General features: G+C 31.1%; 1 protein-coding gene across 1 annotated transcript; it reads left to right on the top strand.

The window, feature by feature from the left end:
* Positions 1-13,079: 13,079 nt before the first annotated feature.
* LOC112737036 (uncharacterized) lies at positions 13,080-14,195 on the top strand. Its single transcript, XM_025786743.2, has one exon. The coding sequence runs from the start codon at positions 13,219-13,221 to the stop codon at positions 13,804-13,806; it is 588 nt and encodes a 195-aa protein (XP_025642528.1). The 5' UTR covers positions 13,080-13,218; the 3' UTR covers positions 13,807-14,195.
* Positions 14,196-19,276: the final 5,081 nt, after the last annotated feature.

Here is a 19,276-nt window from a genome sequence, read left to right as displayed (position 1 = left end):
TCCACTAGTGAAACTGATTTTTGTTGACTTTGATCCAATTTAATTGGACTTGGATTACCAAAAAGATTTAGATGTCTAACAGCTCTAATAATTTTTTATAGTGAGTTATAGTTTGATAATAATACTCTCTTATTGTAATGACATAAATCTAAATAATTAACTATTATAAATTTAAATTTTATATACATCATAATTTGATTTTTGATAAAGCTTAAAAAAATAAAGATCATTAAATATATATTTATATAAAGATATTTAAATAACTTTTTTTTGTGAAGATTTCGCAAATCTTTATAAGACGGTACTCAATTCCTATTTTCATTCTTATTTATTCGCACTTTCGCAGGGGCATGTTTCTATTTCTGTAAAAATTTTGCGATTTTCGTTAACTCTTTCATAAGATAATCTCTGCAGATGCGACTTTTTTTTCATCCCTAATTAGAAGTAACTTTTTGGAACCATTCTTTGATGTTTATTATGAATGACTAAAGGAATTTGGTTTATCGGCCTCACTTGGTTTTGGACTTAAATAAAGTAAATTTGGTTTTATTCTTTTATTAGTTATTTAAATTTTAAGGTTTGGGTCAGTTTGGCTAAACTTTTTAAATAGATTCTTTTGAAAAAAGAACTTAAAATATAATGACTTTTATTAATAACAACTTTTAAATAAGTTATTTTATATTTGAAAAGTTATTATAGAAGTCTTTGTTTTAAAGTTGTGCATTAATAAGAGGGATAAAGTAGTTTTTGAAAATAGGAGAAGTCACATTTTTTAACTTCTTGAAAACTAGTTTGGCTAAACTTTTTAAATAAATTCTTTTGAAAAATGAGCTTAAAATATAAGGACTTTTTATTAATAACAACTTTTAAATAAGTTATTTTGTGTTTGGAAAGTTATTATAAAAGTCCTTATTTTAAAACTGTGCATTAAATAGGAATGATAAAATAGCTTTTGAAAATAGAAGAAGTCACATTTTTTAACTTCTTCAAAAACTCTTAAATAACTTTTTGAAAAGTTAAAAATTTATCTAAAAAATTGTACCAAACACTATTAATATAACTTTTTATAAGTCAAAAACTAAAAAAAGTAATTTTTGGAATTTCCAAACGGACCCTTAAATAACTTTTTAAAAAATTAAAAATATATCTAAAAAATTATACCAAACACTATTAATATAACTTTTTATAAATTAAAAACTAAAAAGAGTAACTTTTAGAGTTTCCAAACATACCCTTAGTCTAGAACATATGTATAATATGGAAAAAGATGAACTATTTTTATATGAAATATTCATACGTTGCATATCATTATTCTACAATATTGTTATAAATATGTTTGATTTAATTTATTCAAATTGTTGTTATCATATGCCACTGAGTTATAGTTTAAATGGCATAATCTCTCCATACTTAATTAAGAGGTTGCGGGTTCGAGTCTCCTATCTTTGGTATAAAAAAAAATTGTTATCGTATATTTTATGCGAAAAACTGAATGCGGTTTGAATGGCCGAGGATCATGGACTAGTATTACCTGCGTCAATATATACATCTTAGGATTAAAAATTAAATATTTTTTTTATGCAGATACAAATTTAATGCCTAATTTTCCATCTCTAATAAAAATCTAATATATATAAACTTCAGTCAATCTATTTTGAAATTTATAAATTTATAACACAAGACAATCACAAGTATCCTTGAATTTCAAATTTAATTATTTGTTATTGTATATCATCTATATCTACTTCTCGCAACCCCAACTTACTGTGCTTTTCTTTTTTCTCCTTAATTATCTATGTATTAATCTATTTTATCTTTCTAAATGAAGCGTTATTTTTTATATCTCAAAGTTATTTAAACTAAAATTTAAAGTGTTATGCAAATCAAGTTACTTTATTTAATCTTTATTTTTCTCTCTATTTACTGACATCTTTACATTTTGATTCAGCAATTAATAATGTTGAATATTTAAGAAAATTTCAAATATTATCTTTTATACAAGATTACTCAAATATTTAAAACCAATGGCAAATAGTATAACTGTATAAAGGAAAAGTATAGGTAACTAACAATACTTTTGAACAATGTGTAAACAATATAAATTAATAAGGTTAAAAGAGTAAGTTAACTTTAAATTTAATTAGTAGCGTTAAATTAAAATGTGATGTATTTTTATTTGATTGGTGATTGTTCATGTTTTTTAAAATAGCCATTGTTTACCTAGCATTCTCCTTGGATAAAAGATAACATAAAAAAATTAAAAATATAAAGTTAAAGATGAAAAATAATAGAGTAACTAAAGGATTGGGTTTAAAAAGATTTGGATAAATTAAAATCTGAAACTATAAATATAAAACCATAAGATTTGAATCATCCTAGTACCCTGCATTGTGATTCTTTCTATCCCCATCTCCATCTCCAACAATGAATTTTTTTGTTGTTCACCCTTTTTTTATTTTCCCAATCCTACTCATCTCTGTTGTGGTGACCTCCATGTTCACAGAGGATTCAGATCTCATTGTATTATTGTCTTCCATGGCGACGCTGATCTTATATATCTTCATTAGCGTTGTTGGGTCACTGTTAAGAACACTGATTGATGAAAGAAGCAGAGTCCCAGAGGCATCAACAACAGAAACAGAAGAGAGGAGGCAGATAAGAGATACTATTGTGATGGATCATATTGTAAGATTAATGGCTCATCAGAGAGAACATATAACAAGGCTGCAATTCAATGGTGATTCTGCTGTTATAACTATGGGTAGGAAAGCTTTGAGGGTGTTGCCACCGGTTAAGAGCTTTGTTGTTGAAGATAAAAGCAGTGGATGCTCCCCTCTTGAATGCTCTATTTGCATGGAAGTGTTTAAGGATGGGGAGTTGATTCAACCTCTTGGATTGTGTCCTCATCAGTTTCATTCTTCTTGTCTTTACTCTTGGCTTCATAGTGGAAAATCTACTTGCCCCCTTTGCCGTGTGGATTTAGCAACCACATAGATGCTTCATCATTCTTCTTTTTAATCGGCATTAGCCTTTTCTGTTTATATGAGATGAATTTTAGGGTAAGATTCATTTTTGGGGATTGTTGCCCTTGGTGGAAACTGGAAAAGTAACTAATATGTATAGGTTATGCGACTAAAATCGCCTTGAAAATATGGTTTCAAAGCCTTGTTTAGTTTTTCTTTTGCATCACTACTTTAGGTAGGTTCTTTAAGAAACACTTATTTGTATAGTTAACTGTTTAAGTGTCACATACTTTTAGTATTTAACTTTTTTTATCATTAGTTTATTCCAGAATGAACAATTGAACTTGCAATAATGATGAATCACACTTATTACAATGCTAACTACCTGATATATATAGTTAGACTATTCTAACTAACTCCTATACAACTTATCATGACTAATTGAAGCTAGAGTTTAGAATCCAGATAGAAGAACCCAATTATATATGGCATCCATATAAATGATCTAGGGTGCCATGTTGTTAGAGAATTTGATATTATAATAAATTGTGATCCAATTTATTATATTTAGAAGTTAGTTTGAAGATAATGTATTATATATAAATTAGTAGTATATAATTATCGTGCCTGAGATCAACAGCAATTTAGTTGTATATACTGCTATGTCTGCTATGTAAGGGAATAAAATAAGCTCAACCTGATAAGTTAGGACTTTTTTTGACACAGATTCAAAACTTTAGTTCAATTTGATTTTTTGCAGATGGATTCGACAACTTTGTCTCTTTCTGTCGAGGCTCATTGGAGTGCAAAGAAAAATTAAAAAAAAAAACAGTACATGTATTAAGTAACACAAAATTCTTCTCGATTTAATTTCCTCCTCTAATCATGTACCATGGTAATGTAAGAAAAAGAGGAATTTAAACTATATTTACAGGAGTATTCGCCTTTGTATTGGAAAATTGAAAATATGAGCATAAATTTCATGTCTTTCACACGTTTAAGATTCATATATATAAGTAACATTAATAATGTCATCCCAAAAATATATTTCTTTTTTCATCAGAATCAACCAACACTTTTTTTTGTTTGAATTTTTTATACTTTTATTCTAAAATTACAAGACAAATAATATTTTTCTCTTGATATTTTTTGTTAGTTAATCATATTTTAAAAAATATTTATGGTTAGTTTAACGTCGTTGAGGATAGAACTGGCAATAGGCCGGATAAGATAGGATAGGGTTTGGACTTTACCTTTATCCTACCCGCGAGTTAAAAATCTCTCATCTCTAACTCTACTCCCATCCTAAAGTTCTCAATCCTACCCTAGCCGACTCGACTCTATCCGCAGAAAAATCAATTCAAGCAAATATAAAATTCAATCATTTTATATTTTATACAAATTAATAAAATAAAAAATTAAAATTAAAATTAAAATTAATAAAATCTTAAAGAAATCCAATATAAAATTACAAATAGCATGATCATCAAGTTTTTAATAAAATAGACTTTAATACTCATAAATGTCTATTTTTTGGTTACTCACAGCACCATAAAGAGTACAAGTGCCTTTATCCATTTGAAAAACTCTATGTTACAAGGCATGTAGTCTTTGACAAATCTGAATTTCCTTATCAGTTGCTATTTTTTAACAGAGACTCAAATCTAAAGGCGTCAATTCCTTATACAAACAAGCCTATCATTATTTCCATTCATGTAAGCCATCCACTAATACCTACAACACTAATAGTCTAATACGCTCAACAGATTTTCCAGTCACAATAGTACCCTCATCAATCTAATTTGTCAATTCATCAAGAAATAGTTCCAGAGTCAACCACTGTTATATCTCCTCCTCCAGTTCTAGTCCCATCCGAGCCAACCTCAACCCCTCCACCAACGTTGATCGAGTCATTTACCAGTCCTATTTATACTGATTCTTGTCCATTAATTGTTGACACTTGCATCTCTAACTCTACTTCTGAGTTTTCCTTGAGTAATGCAGGGTTTACTGAACAATCATTACATGGTGTTGTCCCTGAGCCTCTGACAAAGGTGGGGCACACTAGCCCTTTGGTGACTAAAAGTCAAGCAGGTATTTTCAAGCCCAAGGCGTACTCTTCCTAGCTTTACTCTTCCTCTCCTGATCTCACACAAATAGAACTTTCTTCCATTGCTCAGGCTCTTACCTCACCACAGTGGGAGGTAGCTATGGACGAAGAGTATGCTGCTTGATAAAGTGCAAAACCTGGAAGCTTGTAGATACCTCAACAGCAACAGCCCAATTGGATGTCGGTGGGTGCTCCACATTGAAAGACAGTCGGATGAAAGTATCCAGAAGTACAAGGCGCGACTGGTGGCAAAAGGCTTTTCAAAGGGAAGGCTTTGATTATGGGGAAGTATTCAGCCCTATGGCTAAATCTGCAGCACTCCGTGCTATTTTGACAGTGGCTTTGTCGAGACAATGGTGAATTCGTCAGTTTGACTTTAACAGCGTCTTTCTCAATGGCAATTTGTCTGAAAATGTCTATACGGTGTAGCCTGAAAGCTACAGTTTTGGCTCTAATTTAGTGTGTAAGCTAGAGAAGTGTTATACGACCTCAAGCAGGCTCCACGTGCATGGTTCCTCAAGCTAAAGAATACTCTTGAGAGTTTTAGGTTCACTAATACTACCTCTAACCCCTGCTAGTTTGTCAAACACAACTCTCTCTCCACTGTTTATCTTTTGGCATATGTCGGTATTCTAGTGACTAGCACTACTGCAGGTGAGCTAAACAAGCTTATTGCTTATTTAAATGAGGTTTTTACACTTAAGGACTTGGGAGAAATGAAATTTTTTTTTTTTTTGGTATTGAGACTGCGTAGCTACTGGTTCCTTAGTGCTAAAACAAATGAAGTATGTAAAGGACTTGCTCGAGAGGGTTGATATGGTTGACGCTCGCGCTATGCCTACACCTATGATGAGTGGCCTTCAGATTGACATGCCAAGAGCAGTGTTTGATAGGCCAACTCTATATTGATCGGTGGTTGGTGACTTGTAATACGCCACCATAACGAGGCTAGACATCACATACATTGTGAACAAAGTCTCACAATTTTCGCATTCTCCCTTAGAATGGCATTAGAGAGATGTGAAGCACATTCTACGCTATCTGGCAAGAACAACAAACATGGAGCTTGAGTTCCATAAGAGTGAAGACTTCAGAATTTTAGCGTTTTGTGACTCAGATTGGGTTCCTGATCCAGTTGATCGCAAATCTACTATGAGTTATTGTGAGCTCCTAGGATCGGACATTATTTGCTGGTCTAGTTGGAAACAAGTATCAGTGTCCAGGGCTAACACTGAAGCGGAGTTCAGGGTGCTAGCTGATGCTATAACTGATACTATGTGGTCGCAGAACTACTATTTGAAATGCACCTTCCTCAAGTCTAGCAACTACATTGTACTGTGATAATCAGAGCACCTACTGATGAGTATAAATTCAATACTTTACAGCAGGTCAAAACACGTTGAAATTGACTTGCATTTTGTTTAAAACAGGATGATTTAACAGCATGCATATATTGTGCATATTTCCTCCTTTGATCAAGTTGCAGATATCCTTACAAAGCCTCTATCTCATGATGTATTGGTATGCCTCGGGTCCAAATTGAGATCGGTTTCACAACTCTCCTCAGTTTAAGGGAGAATATCAAGGATAAATAATAACTAAGCCAGTAAACTAAGCTGGCAAAGTTGGTTAGTTAGTTATGACATCAGTTAGTGGTCGTTAGTATTAATCTTAGGAGCTACGATAAAAGTTACTATATAAAACTAAGAGTCAGTGTAATAATAAATTAATAAAATTATTTTTTTCATTTACACTCAACAAAAAAATCTTTTAAATATATATATCTCTACTTGTGTGTTTTCATTCTCTAAAGAGTTTTGATGCCATCACAAAAGAATTTGATGTATAAATTTTGTTCCTAAATTAAAATATCTTTTATTATATATATTTATGATTTTTTATTTTTAATTATTTTTATAGAATGTTATTGCTTGTCATGAAATCTATTTTAAAATCAAGTCTAATTGACACTTTAGAAAACTAATAGAAAGGATGTATGTATCAGTATATTAATAATGTAAAGTATATCTACAAAAATATCTTATGTTTAGGTATATTTTATATTGTACTGAAATAATCATTGTGTTTGTAATCTTTATTAGATGTAGGGATGGCAATGGAATTTGGGGTTTTGACCTCGTCCCCTATTTCTGTTAAGTGTTAATAAAATGTTCTTTATTTTTGTTCTATGTTTATTATAGATTCTCATTTACTTTTTTTTGGTAGAAGAGGCGGATACTCACAAATATTTATGAATATTAATATTTAATTTATTTATTTTAAAAATAACATAATCATAATAAAATTTAATACAATTTAATTAAATATATCAATTTAAAATATAATTCAAATACAAATTTAATATAATTAAAATGCACACAAAATTTTTAACATATAAATTAAAATAGAATAAAATATAAAAGTTTTCAACAAAACAATATAACAATTCGAATAAATTTCTATATCCAAGTCATAATTCTAACTAATTCCAACCAAATATTTTAAATTCATGCGCACACATTTATTATCGTTGCTTCTTCTTCTCTTTTCTTATTTTTTTTTCTTTTGTTATTGTCATCACCAACAACATCAACATTTTGCTAACATTTTTATTGATTCTGATTTTCTCTGGAGCCATTATTAAATAATTTTGGTTCATTTCTTAGTTTATTTGAGGTTCATTTGGATCCAAAAATGAATTCGATATATTTTTGTTGATGATTGAATTTTTTTACTGCTTGTTCACATATGAACTAATTTAAGTTCATTTGTGAATTAATTGAGGTTCATCTAACCAAATTTTTTATTCTTTAAGAAATTTTGGTTAATTTATTAGTTAATTTAGGTTTGTTTGATTTCGTTTCACTTGAATTTCTCCTCCTCATTTTCCGCTTCGTCTTCTTTTTCTTTTTCATCTTTTTTCTTCATCTTTTCCTTCTTATTTCATTTTCTCAAAATTCTTTTTTATTTACTCTTTTGAGAGGAATAAAACCAAGAAGGAACACAAAAAAAAAAAAAAGGAAGAGGAGCACGAAGAAAAAAGAAGAATAATGCTAAGAAGGAAGAGGAGCAACACGAATAAGAAGAAGAAGAAAAAGAAATAAGAAGAGCGAAACATGGAAGCATTTAGGTTATTGGAGCACATATTCACGCTCCCCTAATAAAACTGATTTTTGTTGGATTTGATTCAATTTAATTGGACTTGATTACCAAAAATATTTAAATGTATAACAGCTCTAACAATTCTTGATAGTTAGTTATAGTTTAATAATAATACTCTTTTATTGTAATGACATAAATCTAAATAATTAAATATTATAAATTTAAATTTTATACACATCATAATTTGTTTTTTGATAAAGCTTAAAAAAATAAAGATCATTAAAAATATATATTTATATAAAAATATTTAAATAACCTTTTTTTTTTGTGAAGATTTCGCAAATCTTTATAAGACGGTACTTAATTCCTATTTTCATTCTTATTTATTCGCAGGGGCATGTTTTTATTTCTGTGAAAATTTTGCGAATTTTCGTTTAACTCTTTCACGAGATAATCTCTGCAGATGCGAGTTTTTTTTCATCCCTAACTAAAAGTAATTTTTTGGAACCATTCTTAAGGATTTGTTTGGATAAGTTTATAAGTGATTTTTTTTAACTTTTAATTTATGAAAAGGTGTAGTATTAATGTCTGGTACAATTTTTAAAACAAAAATTGTAATAGTCTAAAAGTTTAGGGGCCAGTAATTTTTGTGTTTTGTGGCCAGCAATTAACTATAAAAAAAATGAATAATTTCTTACAATTGGATATAATTAAAAACACTATTAATGGCCAATTGATAGTTACAAAATACAAAAGTTATTGGTCTCCTAGTACTCCTCTTTCTAAAAAGTTATTTTGGTGCTTAAGGAGAAGTTAAAAAAATAACTTCTCTCATAATAAAAAGCTTTTTATCACTTTTCTCCTAAAATAAGTACTTTTAGAACTAAAAAATAAACATAAAATAATTTATTTATAAGCTACTTTTAATATAAATATTTATTATTTAAACTATTTCTTCAAAAATAACTTAATTAAGTTATGTATCTAAACTGGACCTTAGATGTTTATTATGAATGACTAAGGAATTTGGTTTATCGGCCTCACTTGGTTTTGGGCTTAAATAAAGTAATTTTGGTTTTATTCTTTTATTAGTTATTTTTTTATTACTTAAAAATTTTAAGTTTTACTAAATTTTTTAAATAATTTTTAAAAAAAAAATTTAAAATATAAAGACTTTTATTAATAACAACTTTTAAATAAGTTATTTTGTATTTGAAAAGTTATTATAAAAATTCTTGTTTTAAAATTGTACATTAAATAGGAGTGATAAAATAGTTTTTGAAAATAGGAGAAATCATATTTTTTAACAAAAGCTTTTAAATAATTTTTTGAAAAGTTAAAAATTTATCTAAAAAATTGTACTAAATACTATTAATATAACTTTTTATAAATAAAAAAAAAAAAAGCTTTTAGAGTTCCCAAACAGACTTTAGTCTAGAACATATGTACAATATGAAAAAAGATGAACTATTTTTATATGAAATATTCATACGTTGCATATCATTATTCTACAATATTGTTATAAATATGTTTGATTTAATTTATTCAAATTGCTGTTATCGTATATTTTATGCCAAAAACTGAACGCGATTTGAATGGCCGAGGATCATGAACTAGTATTACATTACCTGCGTCAATATATACATCTTAGGATTAAAAATTAAATATTTTTTTTTATGCAGATACAAATTTAATGCCTAATTTTCCATCTCTAATAAAAATCTAATATATATAAACTTCAGTCAATCTATTTTAAAATTTATAAATTTATAACACAAGACAATCACAAGTATCCTTGAATTTCAAATTTAATTATTTATTATTGACTTATTGTATATCATCTATATCTATTTCTCGCAACCCCAACCTACTCTGTTTGTTTTTTCTCCTTAATTATCTATGTATTAATCTATTTTATCTTTCTAAATGGAGCGTTATTTTTTATATCTCAAAGTTATTTAAACTAAAATTTAAAGTGTTATGCAAATCAAGTTACTTTATTTAGTCTTTATTTTTCTCTATATATTGACATCTTTACATTTTGATTCAGCAATTAATAATGTTGAATATTTAAGAAAATTTCAAATGTTATCTTTTATACAAGATTACTCAAATATTTAATGGCAAAGAGTATAATTGGATAAAAAAGATAACATAAAAAAATTAAAAAATATGAGAAGCCGAAAGTTAAAAGATGAAAAATAATAGAGTAACGAAAGGATTGGGTTTAAAAAGATTGGAAACATTTCAAGTGCAGCAGGAGTACCGGTGCACCAGTTGTTTTAACCGTTGATCTGAATTATAAAAAATATATATAATATATATTAATAAATATCAACGGTTAAAACAACTGGTGCACCGGTGCACCTGAAATGTTTCCAAAAAGATTTGGATAAATTAAAATTTGAAACTATAAATATTGTCTAGTACCCTGCATTGTGATTCTTTCTATCTCCATCTCCAACAATGAATTTTTTTGTTGTTCACCCTTTTTTTATTTTTCCAATACTACTCATCTCTATTGTGGTGACTTCCATGTTCACAGAGGATTCAAATCTCATTGTATTATTGTCTTCCATTGCGACGCTGATCTTATATATTTTCATTAGCGTTGTTGGGTCACTGTTAAGAACACTGATTGATGACAGAAGCAGAGTACCAGAGGCATCAACGACAACAGAAACAGAAGAGAGGAGGCAGATAAGAGATACTATTGTGATGGATCATATTGTAAGATTAATGGCTCATCAGAGAGAACATCAAACAAGGCTGCAATTCAATGGTGATTCTGCTGTTATAACTATGGGTAGGAAAGCTTTGAGGGTGTTGCCACCGGTTAAGAGCTTTGTTGTTGAAGATAAAAGCAGTGGATGCTCCCCTCTTGAATGCTCTATTTGCATGGAAGTGTTTAAGGATGGGGAGTTGATTCAACCTCTTGGATTGTGTCCTCATCAGTTTCATTCTTCTTGTCTTTACTCTTGGCTTCATAGTGGAAAATCTACTTGCCCCCTTTGCCGTGTGGATTTAGCAACCACATAGATGCTTCATCATTCTTCTTTTTAATCGGCATTAGCCTTTTCTGTTCATATGAGATGAATTTTAGGGTAAGATTCATTTTTTTGGGATTGTTGCCCTTGGTAGAAAACTGGAAAACTAACTGATATGTATAGGTTATGCGACTAAAATCACCTTGAAAATATGGTTTCAAAGCCTTGTTTAGTTTTTCTTTTGCATCACTACTTTAGGTAGGTTCTTTAAAGAAACACTTATTTGTATATGTTTACTGTTTAAGTGTCACATACTTTTTTTTATCGTTAGTTTATTCCAGGATATTAATACGAATTTTCATTTTTATTTTCTTTTTAAATGACATGTGTTACTAAGAACGAGTTTATAGTAGAAGTTCAGTAGAAAACAAATCATCCTGTTTTTGGTATTGGATCGTTTTCGTTTTCATGTTAAGTTCAATTTTCAAGGTCCAAGCTCATCTGGTGAGTGGTAACTCATGCATGCTAGCTAGGTTCTCTTGTTCTGACTTTAAATTAGCAAGAATTCTAGTGATTACTGTAGTGACTCTCTTCTATTAATAATGAACAATTACTTGATTTGGTTATCACCTTAATAGTGATAACTTGAGGAGTAAAAAAACATCTAACTTGCTCTTCAAATGTAGTCGAAATTCATATTACGAAACCCAAATTCAAGCGATTCGATTTCGACCCACTTATATCTAGTTAGGATAGGTGAGCTCTCTTTTCACAAGAGCCATTGGTTGAGTCGAATTGAGTTGGACTGTTTTAGGTTCAAGTATAAACAGATATAAAAATTAACAAAATCGATAAAAATAAAAATTTAAATTTTGTATTTTAATTCAAATTTTAAAAAATGTGCAATTTTATGAATTTAAAATAACATGTTTCATGATTTCTTAAAAATTATCTTTTCATTTATTAGCTTCTAAAAAATTATTATCCTATAATATTAAAAAAGTTAATATAAAGTATAAAAATACAAGAGTATATGATTTTTTTTTTTTTTACATTTAGAAGTAAAAGAGAGTCCTAATATAATTATATCAAGAGATTAACTTTTTTTTTTTTTTACATTTAGAAGTAAAACAATAATTAAAAAATTATTATTATTTAATTAATAAAAATAAGTATATAACAAATGTTTTGATAATGATATTTATTAATTTTTCAACATTAAAAATTTATAATAATTTTTTAGATTTTAATGAATTTAAAAAAATGTTAATAATTTTGTTTTAAAGTTATAAGTTTATGAAAATACGTATTTAAATTAGAACACAAAATTTAAATATTTATTTTTATTAGTTTTGTTTTGTTTTCATATTTAATTTAAAGTGAATTTTTTCTACTTTAATAAACAATTTTATTGTCAGTGACTTTGAAATTAAAGTAAAATACATTTTTAATTTTGCTTATAAATTGCGAAAATGAGAAATAAATCAATAATTTGTATAAGAGTGTAAATATGTATTTTTGAATAAAGATTTATAAAATAAGAGTAGTTTGCGGGTGAGGGAAACTCATAACCTAACTGCGTGGGAGAAAGATATTTTGGGGAACAGTGATAAACAGCGTAAGAGAGTAAATAGAAAACTTCACGCTTAACTCCATTCTTCATTCAAAATCGAAAAAGAAGAAGCAGCGTTGACCACTGCACTCTGGCGCCAGTGCCATCAATCACGTTTTCAGACGGTACAACCCAGAAATCCAACGACCCAGAACACATCACGAACCAATAGGCCACACCCCCCACCACACGATCAACAAATCCAAATCTGGAGCACCCAAATTTCTTTTAAAAATGAAACGGCAATTGGGGGCCCACAAAGCCCAATAAAGCCCTGATACAGCAAGGAGTGATTTTCACCCTTCACATGCTGACGTGTCGGTCCCAATAACCGAGCTGCGGATATAAAACAGCACCGTTTTGCCCCATTCCCCTGTGCGAAACCCTTATTCTCCCAAAATCAAAATCAAATCAAAATCAGAGTGAGTTTGTGTGTGTGTGAGAATGAGTAGGGTTTGCGGTAAGGTGAAGTGGTTCAATGACCAGAAGGGTTTCGGTTTCATAACCCCCGACGATGGCGGCGAAGAACTCTTTGTTCATCAATCTTCGATTCGATCCGAAGGGTTTCGCAGCCTCGCCGAGGGTGAATCCGTTGAGTTCGCCATAGAGTCCGATCCTGATGGACGCACCAAGGCCGTTGATGTCACTGGACCTGATGGCTCTAACGTGCAGGGGAGTCGCCGTGGTGGAGGCGGTGGCGGAGGTGGTGGAAGGAGTTACGGCGGTGGACGAGGCGGCGGCGGCGGCTATGGTGGTGGATATGGTGGTGGAGGAGGATATGGCGGCGGTGCTCGCGGTGGAGGCCGTGGCGGCGGTGGATATGGTGGTGGTGGATACGGAGGAGGAGGAGGAGGTGGCGGCGGCGCTTGCTACAGCTGCGGTGGGATGGGTCACATGGCCAGGGATTGCACCCAGGGAGGAGGCGGAGGAGGAGGCAGGTACGGTGGAGGCGGCGGCGGTGGTGGCGGAAGCTGCTACAACTGTGGGGATTCTGGGCATTTTGCAAGAGACTGCCCAACAGGCTCTCGCTGAAAATAGAACGTATGATGTTTTAATGTGTCTGCTCATTACTTTTTGCGTTTGACATAGAGAATGGGTAGAAGGGTTTTCAATGATTTGCGTTTTGTTGGGGGTGGTTTCTCGATTTTAATTTCCGAGTTTTTATGTTAGGGTTTTATCTATTTTGATGATGGATCTGTTAGATTATGTGGTTGGCAACTCTGCTTTCTTAATATTACAATCAAATTAGGTGTTTCGTTTTGTTCGGATTCGGGATACGGAGGAGCTCTCTTTAATTTTTTTGTCAAGTTGTGAAATCATTTGCATGTATGGCTCTCTGTTTCCGAGCCTGGTTAAGACATGGTGAACAAGATTTGAAATTACTTTTGCTCATGCTGGAACATGTGGTTTAGTTTCTATAATTGTTGTGGGTGCCAGATTGATTCAATGCTTTTTATATTTTTGATGATGTGGTGTTGGTGATTTGCTTTGAACTTTTGCTGTGAGATCTGGTGATGTGTTGGTATTGATTTTGTGAATTAATGGTACTGAAGAATGAAATCCTACCAACATTGTTTTAAGCCCTTAATTTTTACTGTTATTTCACTTATTTGGTGTCAATGCACATACAGAAAAAATTGAATATATTGCTGATTTGTATGCCTGTGTGCTTCGAGTATGTTTTCTGGGATGCTAATCAGAGCTCAAACAATGAATTTAAGTGTTGTTTCCTAATAACCAAAATGCTTTGTTATTCATCAATTAATTTGTTTTTATTATGGTTCTGTTTTGATCATTGTACATTATCTATTGCTACTATTAGCATTGATTGAATCCAGAAGCTCAATACCAGCTGGTGAAATCCAACTTGATGCTAGCTGCAGTATTGGATTTCTAGTTTGCTTTTTAAGAATGCATTCTTGTTTGATGATTGATGAGAATATTTAGTTCAATTTTTCCTAAATATTTAGTTCAATTTTTCCTAAATATTTAGTTCAGATTGTTGAGAATAAATCTTCTCTTAAATAGTGTACTTTGTTATATCAAATTTCATGTTTTTTCCTTACTGAATGTGTGTTCCACAATTAGTATTTATTATATAACCACAGGTTACATAATGGTTGTTGGTATGAAAGAATTTGAAGGAAATCTGACCAATGATGTGGAGTTCGTTGCTTTTTGTTTTATTCAAATCTGACTATTGAAATTTGTGGATTGTTAAATTAATCCCAGTATTGTTCAATCTAACAGTTGCTGTGGAGTTTATTGTTTATTTTTTTTTCACTTGAATGATATTTTGTGCAGTGCGATTTTGTATAGTAAGTTGAAAATTATGAATTGTTGATCTAATCGCAATAGGATATTATTTTATTTCGATATCAATTCGCACTGAATAATTTAAGGGATATAGCACTGCCGGTTTCTGAAAAGGTTTAAGGTTCCGCGCATCCCTTATTTTTCATTTCATGAGCCAATAATTTAACTATGCCAGAAATGTATATTATGTAACTAAAGACATAGGTTTGATTTGGGAAAAATTTTATTTTTCGAATAATATGAGAAAGTAAGACTTATATTAGTTACTTTTATTTCAACGGAAGTGCATATAAACTAAATTTATTATTATTATTATTATTATTATTATAAAATCTAATTATCTAACTCGGCTTGTTTGTGTTTGAAAGCAAATTTAAGAATCTTAACTGTATTTGATTTTAAGAGAGAGGAAATAGTCTAAATGCTAACGGATAAGTATCACGTCTACTCTCATAAAAAGAAAAATAAATAAATAAAAAGCCTTCAAACTAAAAAACTTCGATGATTCCAAATTTCACCCTAGCACTACCCTTGAAAATAAACTTCTCGAGTGATGTAATGTAGGAACTTAATCTGTTTTGGACTGAGTCAACATATCTGATATAACCCCAACAAGAATAGCCCATGAATTCGTTTTGTAATGCTTAGTATTTCGGTTTCTTTTAATGTATTATTGGAAGTGGTAAGCGTCATTGGGTTCTTCCCTGATTTAATGCAATCCATGTCCTTGGAGGCCTGTCAATTTGGGCTTACTTTTTAGTGCATTATATTTCCCGTTTCCTGTTAGTCTCGTTCAACACAATGTAGAAACTAGGTACGTTTTTTGGGCCCTTGGCCTCTTCAAATAAAAGAAAAACTGTAAGCTTTCACATCTAACCTATTCAGAACTTTCCACCACCAAAGAAGAAAGAACCTGTTTAGAACTTTGAATCTCTCCTGCAAAGTCTTAGTCTAGTGCTTATAACAGGGTCAACAATGGCTAGGGTAGAATTTGGATTTCATTCTAACTTTATCTGCAGGCTTGAAACTTTCTTCATAATCCCCCCCCCCCCCCCAAAAAAAAACTTTCTTAAAACCTAATACTAGTACCTTAAAAATCTCTCCATTCTAATTCTATCCACACTCTAAAAGTCTTAATTTTATTCTATTTGTAAGTATAATATCCACACTTAATTGGCCATAGGATTACTCACTCGTATAAATGACGCTATCATATTTTTCATTTCTCAAACTCACTAACACTCATAATAATAAGGAGAGAATTTTTTTGAAACAAACACTAAATATTTTGGTTCATAGAGAAATAGATAACAACATACATATGAAGACTTTATATAAGCAAACCTTCATAATAAAATAATAATTCTTATAACAACTAAGCACTAGTTGTCATAATTCAAGAAACTAGTTGTCATAATTCAAGAAACGTGTAGAAACTTTGACTAGTCAATTCCTTATTCAATTTTGCGTCAAATTCTTAATCATCAATCTTGAAGCTTCCAATTTATAATTCTTCATTCTTCTAATATGAAGATGATGAGTGCAACTTGTATTCAATTTCAATTCAATTTGATTTTGAACTTCTTCAATGTTCTAGTATGTTGTAGTTGTACTACTTTCTTGAATATTCTTGATTTAATTTTTTAACATTGCCTCCTTTAAATCAAACTTGTAGAGTTTATCATTCCAAGCATCTTCTTCAACTTGCAAAATAACTCGGTCTTCAATGGCTTTGTAAATATATCTGCAACTTGTTCTTCAGTTGGACAGTACTCGATCACAACTTCTTTCTCATTTACCAATTCTCTAATTTTATGAACCCAAATATCAATATGCTTCGATCTTCCATGAAATACTGGTTTTTGCAAAGTGCAATAACTGACTTGTTATCGCAAAATATTGTTGTTGGAGTACTTTGTTTCTCGTTCAATTCCTTAAGAATTCTTCTTAGCCAAACTGCTTGCGTTGCACAATTTGATGCTGCTATATATTCTGCTTCTGTTGTAGAGAATGCTACTACTGGTTGCTTTTTTATGACCATGAAATTGCACTAGAACCAAGATGAAATACAAATCTTGAAGTAATTTTTCTTGTTTCTATATCTCCAGTCCAATCACTGTCAGTGTAACCGACAAGATTCACTTCTTTACTATTTTCATAATAAATATCATCATTTAAAGTACCTTTGATATATCGAAAAATCCTTTTTGCCGCTTGCAAATGGTTGGTACAAGGTTTCTCTATGAATCTGCTAAGCAAACTAACTCCAAACACAATATCTGGTCTAGTCGTAGTCAAATACCTTAGACTTCCAATCAAGCTTTTGTAATATGTAGGATTTACTACTCTTCCTTTATCTTCTCTTAGTAACTTGAACTTCTCTTCAACTGGAGTAGGAACTGGCTTTGAATGTTCCATTTGAAATTTCTTCAAAATACTATTTGTATATTTCTTCTAAGAAATGAAAATGCCATCATCTCTTTGAACCACTTCAATGCCAAAAAAGTAAGACATCAAGCCCATATCTATCATTTCAAAGTGCTTTATCATAACCTCCCTGAATTCTGCAATTATCTTCAAATTGTTCCAAGTAAAGATCAAATCATCAACATAAAGATACACGATCAAGATATCTCCAGGTTTAACAAACTTGATATAAAGAGTATGTTCAAACGGACATCTTTTGAAACCATTCTGAGTAAAATAAGAATTAATCTTCTTATACCACGCTCTTGGTGTTTGCTTTAACCCGTACAAGGCTTTATTCAACTTGTAAACTTTATCTTCTTTTCCAAAAACTTCATATCCTGCAGGTTGCTCAACATACACTTCTTCTTCTGGCTTTTGTTTGTATCCTTTTACAACAAATCTTGCTTTGAAATGATCAACTTCACCGTTGGGTTTGTACTTAGTTTTATAAACCCACTTTACTCCAATCGGCTTCTTATCTGCTGGTAAATCTGTCAGCTCCCATGTGTCATTCTTCTCAATAGCATGAATCTCCTCATCCATTGCTTTCTTCCAAGTGTTGTCTTTAGAGGCTTCTTCAAAGTTCAACGGCTCACAGTCTAAAAATAGAGCAAATTTTATGATTTCTTCATCGGACGGATCGTTGTCATTGCCAACTTCATAATCTGCTAATCTAGCAGGTAGTCTCCGCTCTCTTTGTGATCTTCTAGATGATTCTAGTTGTTTGGTTGTGTCAGGTTGCCTTTTTCTACTTCATCACATGTATTTGGAATTATAGTCAGCTGCTTTTCTATCTTTGTGTTCCAGTCCCACATGTCTTTCTCGTTGAACGCCACATCTCTGCTGATGATTACTTTCTTTGTTTCTGGATTGTACAACTTGTATGCTTTTGAGGCTGTGCTATAGCCAATAAAAATACACTTCTCGCCTTTGTCATCTAACTTCTTCCTTAATTGATCTGGTATGTGGGCATAAGCAATACACCCAAAGACTCTGAAATGATGGATGGAAGGCCGCTTTCCACTCCAAGCTTCCTTTGGAGTTTTATCACGAACACTTTTTGTTGGACACCTGTTTAAAATATTAACTGCTGTTGCGATTGCTTCTGTCCGAAACTCTTTAGGCATTTGTTTTGACTTGAGCATGCATATGAACATATCCATGATGGTTCTGTTCTTTCTTTCAGCAACTCTATTTTGTTGAGGAGTATATCTAGTTGTTAGTTAGTGTTGAATTCCGTGTTGCTTAAAGTATTATGAACACGCAAGATATTCCGTTCTTCTGTCTGTTCTGAGAATTTTGATTTTATAGCCACTTTGTTTTTCGACAAACGCCTTGAATGTCTTAAAGACATCACATGCTTCTGATTTCTGCTTCAGAAAGTATACCCATGTATATCTACTAAAATCATCAATAAAAGTGATAAAGTACCTGCTACCACCATTACTTGGAACTTCTACAGAACAGATATCTGAATGCACACTTTCAAGTAATCTTCTAGCTCTCCATGACTTTCCTATAGGGAATGGATCTCTGTGCTCCTTTCCCAGAATCCCAGTTGACAAATCTCATAAACACAATTGGGAATATGAATCCGTAGTAGACCAGAAACAAGTCATTTTCTTAATAGATAGTTTAGGCCAGAAAAATAAAAATGCCCAAACCGCATATGCCACAACCAGTTATCATCAAGTATTACAGAGCAAGAGGGATTAAC

This window comes from Arachis hypogaea, chromosome 13 (genome assembly GCF_003086295.3).
Source record: "Arachis hypogaea cultivar Tifrunner chromosome 13, arahy.Tifrunner.gnm2.J5K5, whole genome shotgun sequence".
Taxonomy (NCBI): Eukaryota; Viridiplantae; Streptophyta; class Magnoliopsida; order Fabales; family Fabaceae; genus Arachis; species Arachis hypogaea.
This window is presented reverse-complemented; position numbering and strand designations above follow the sequence as displayed.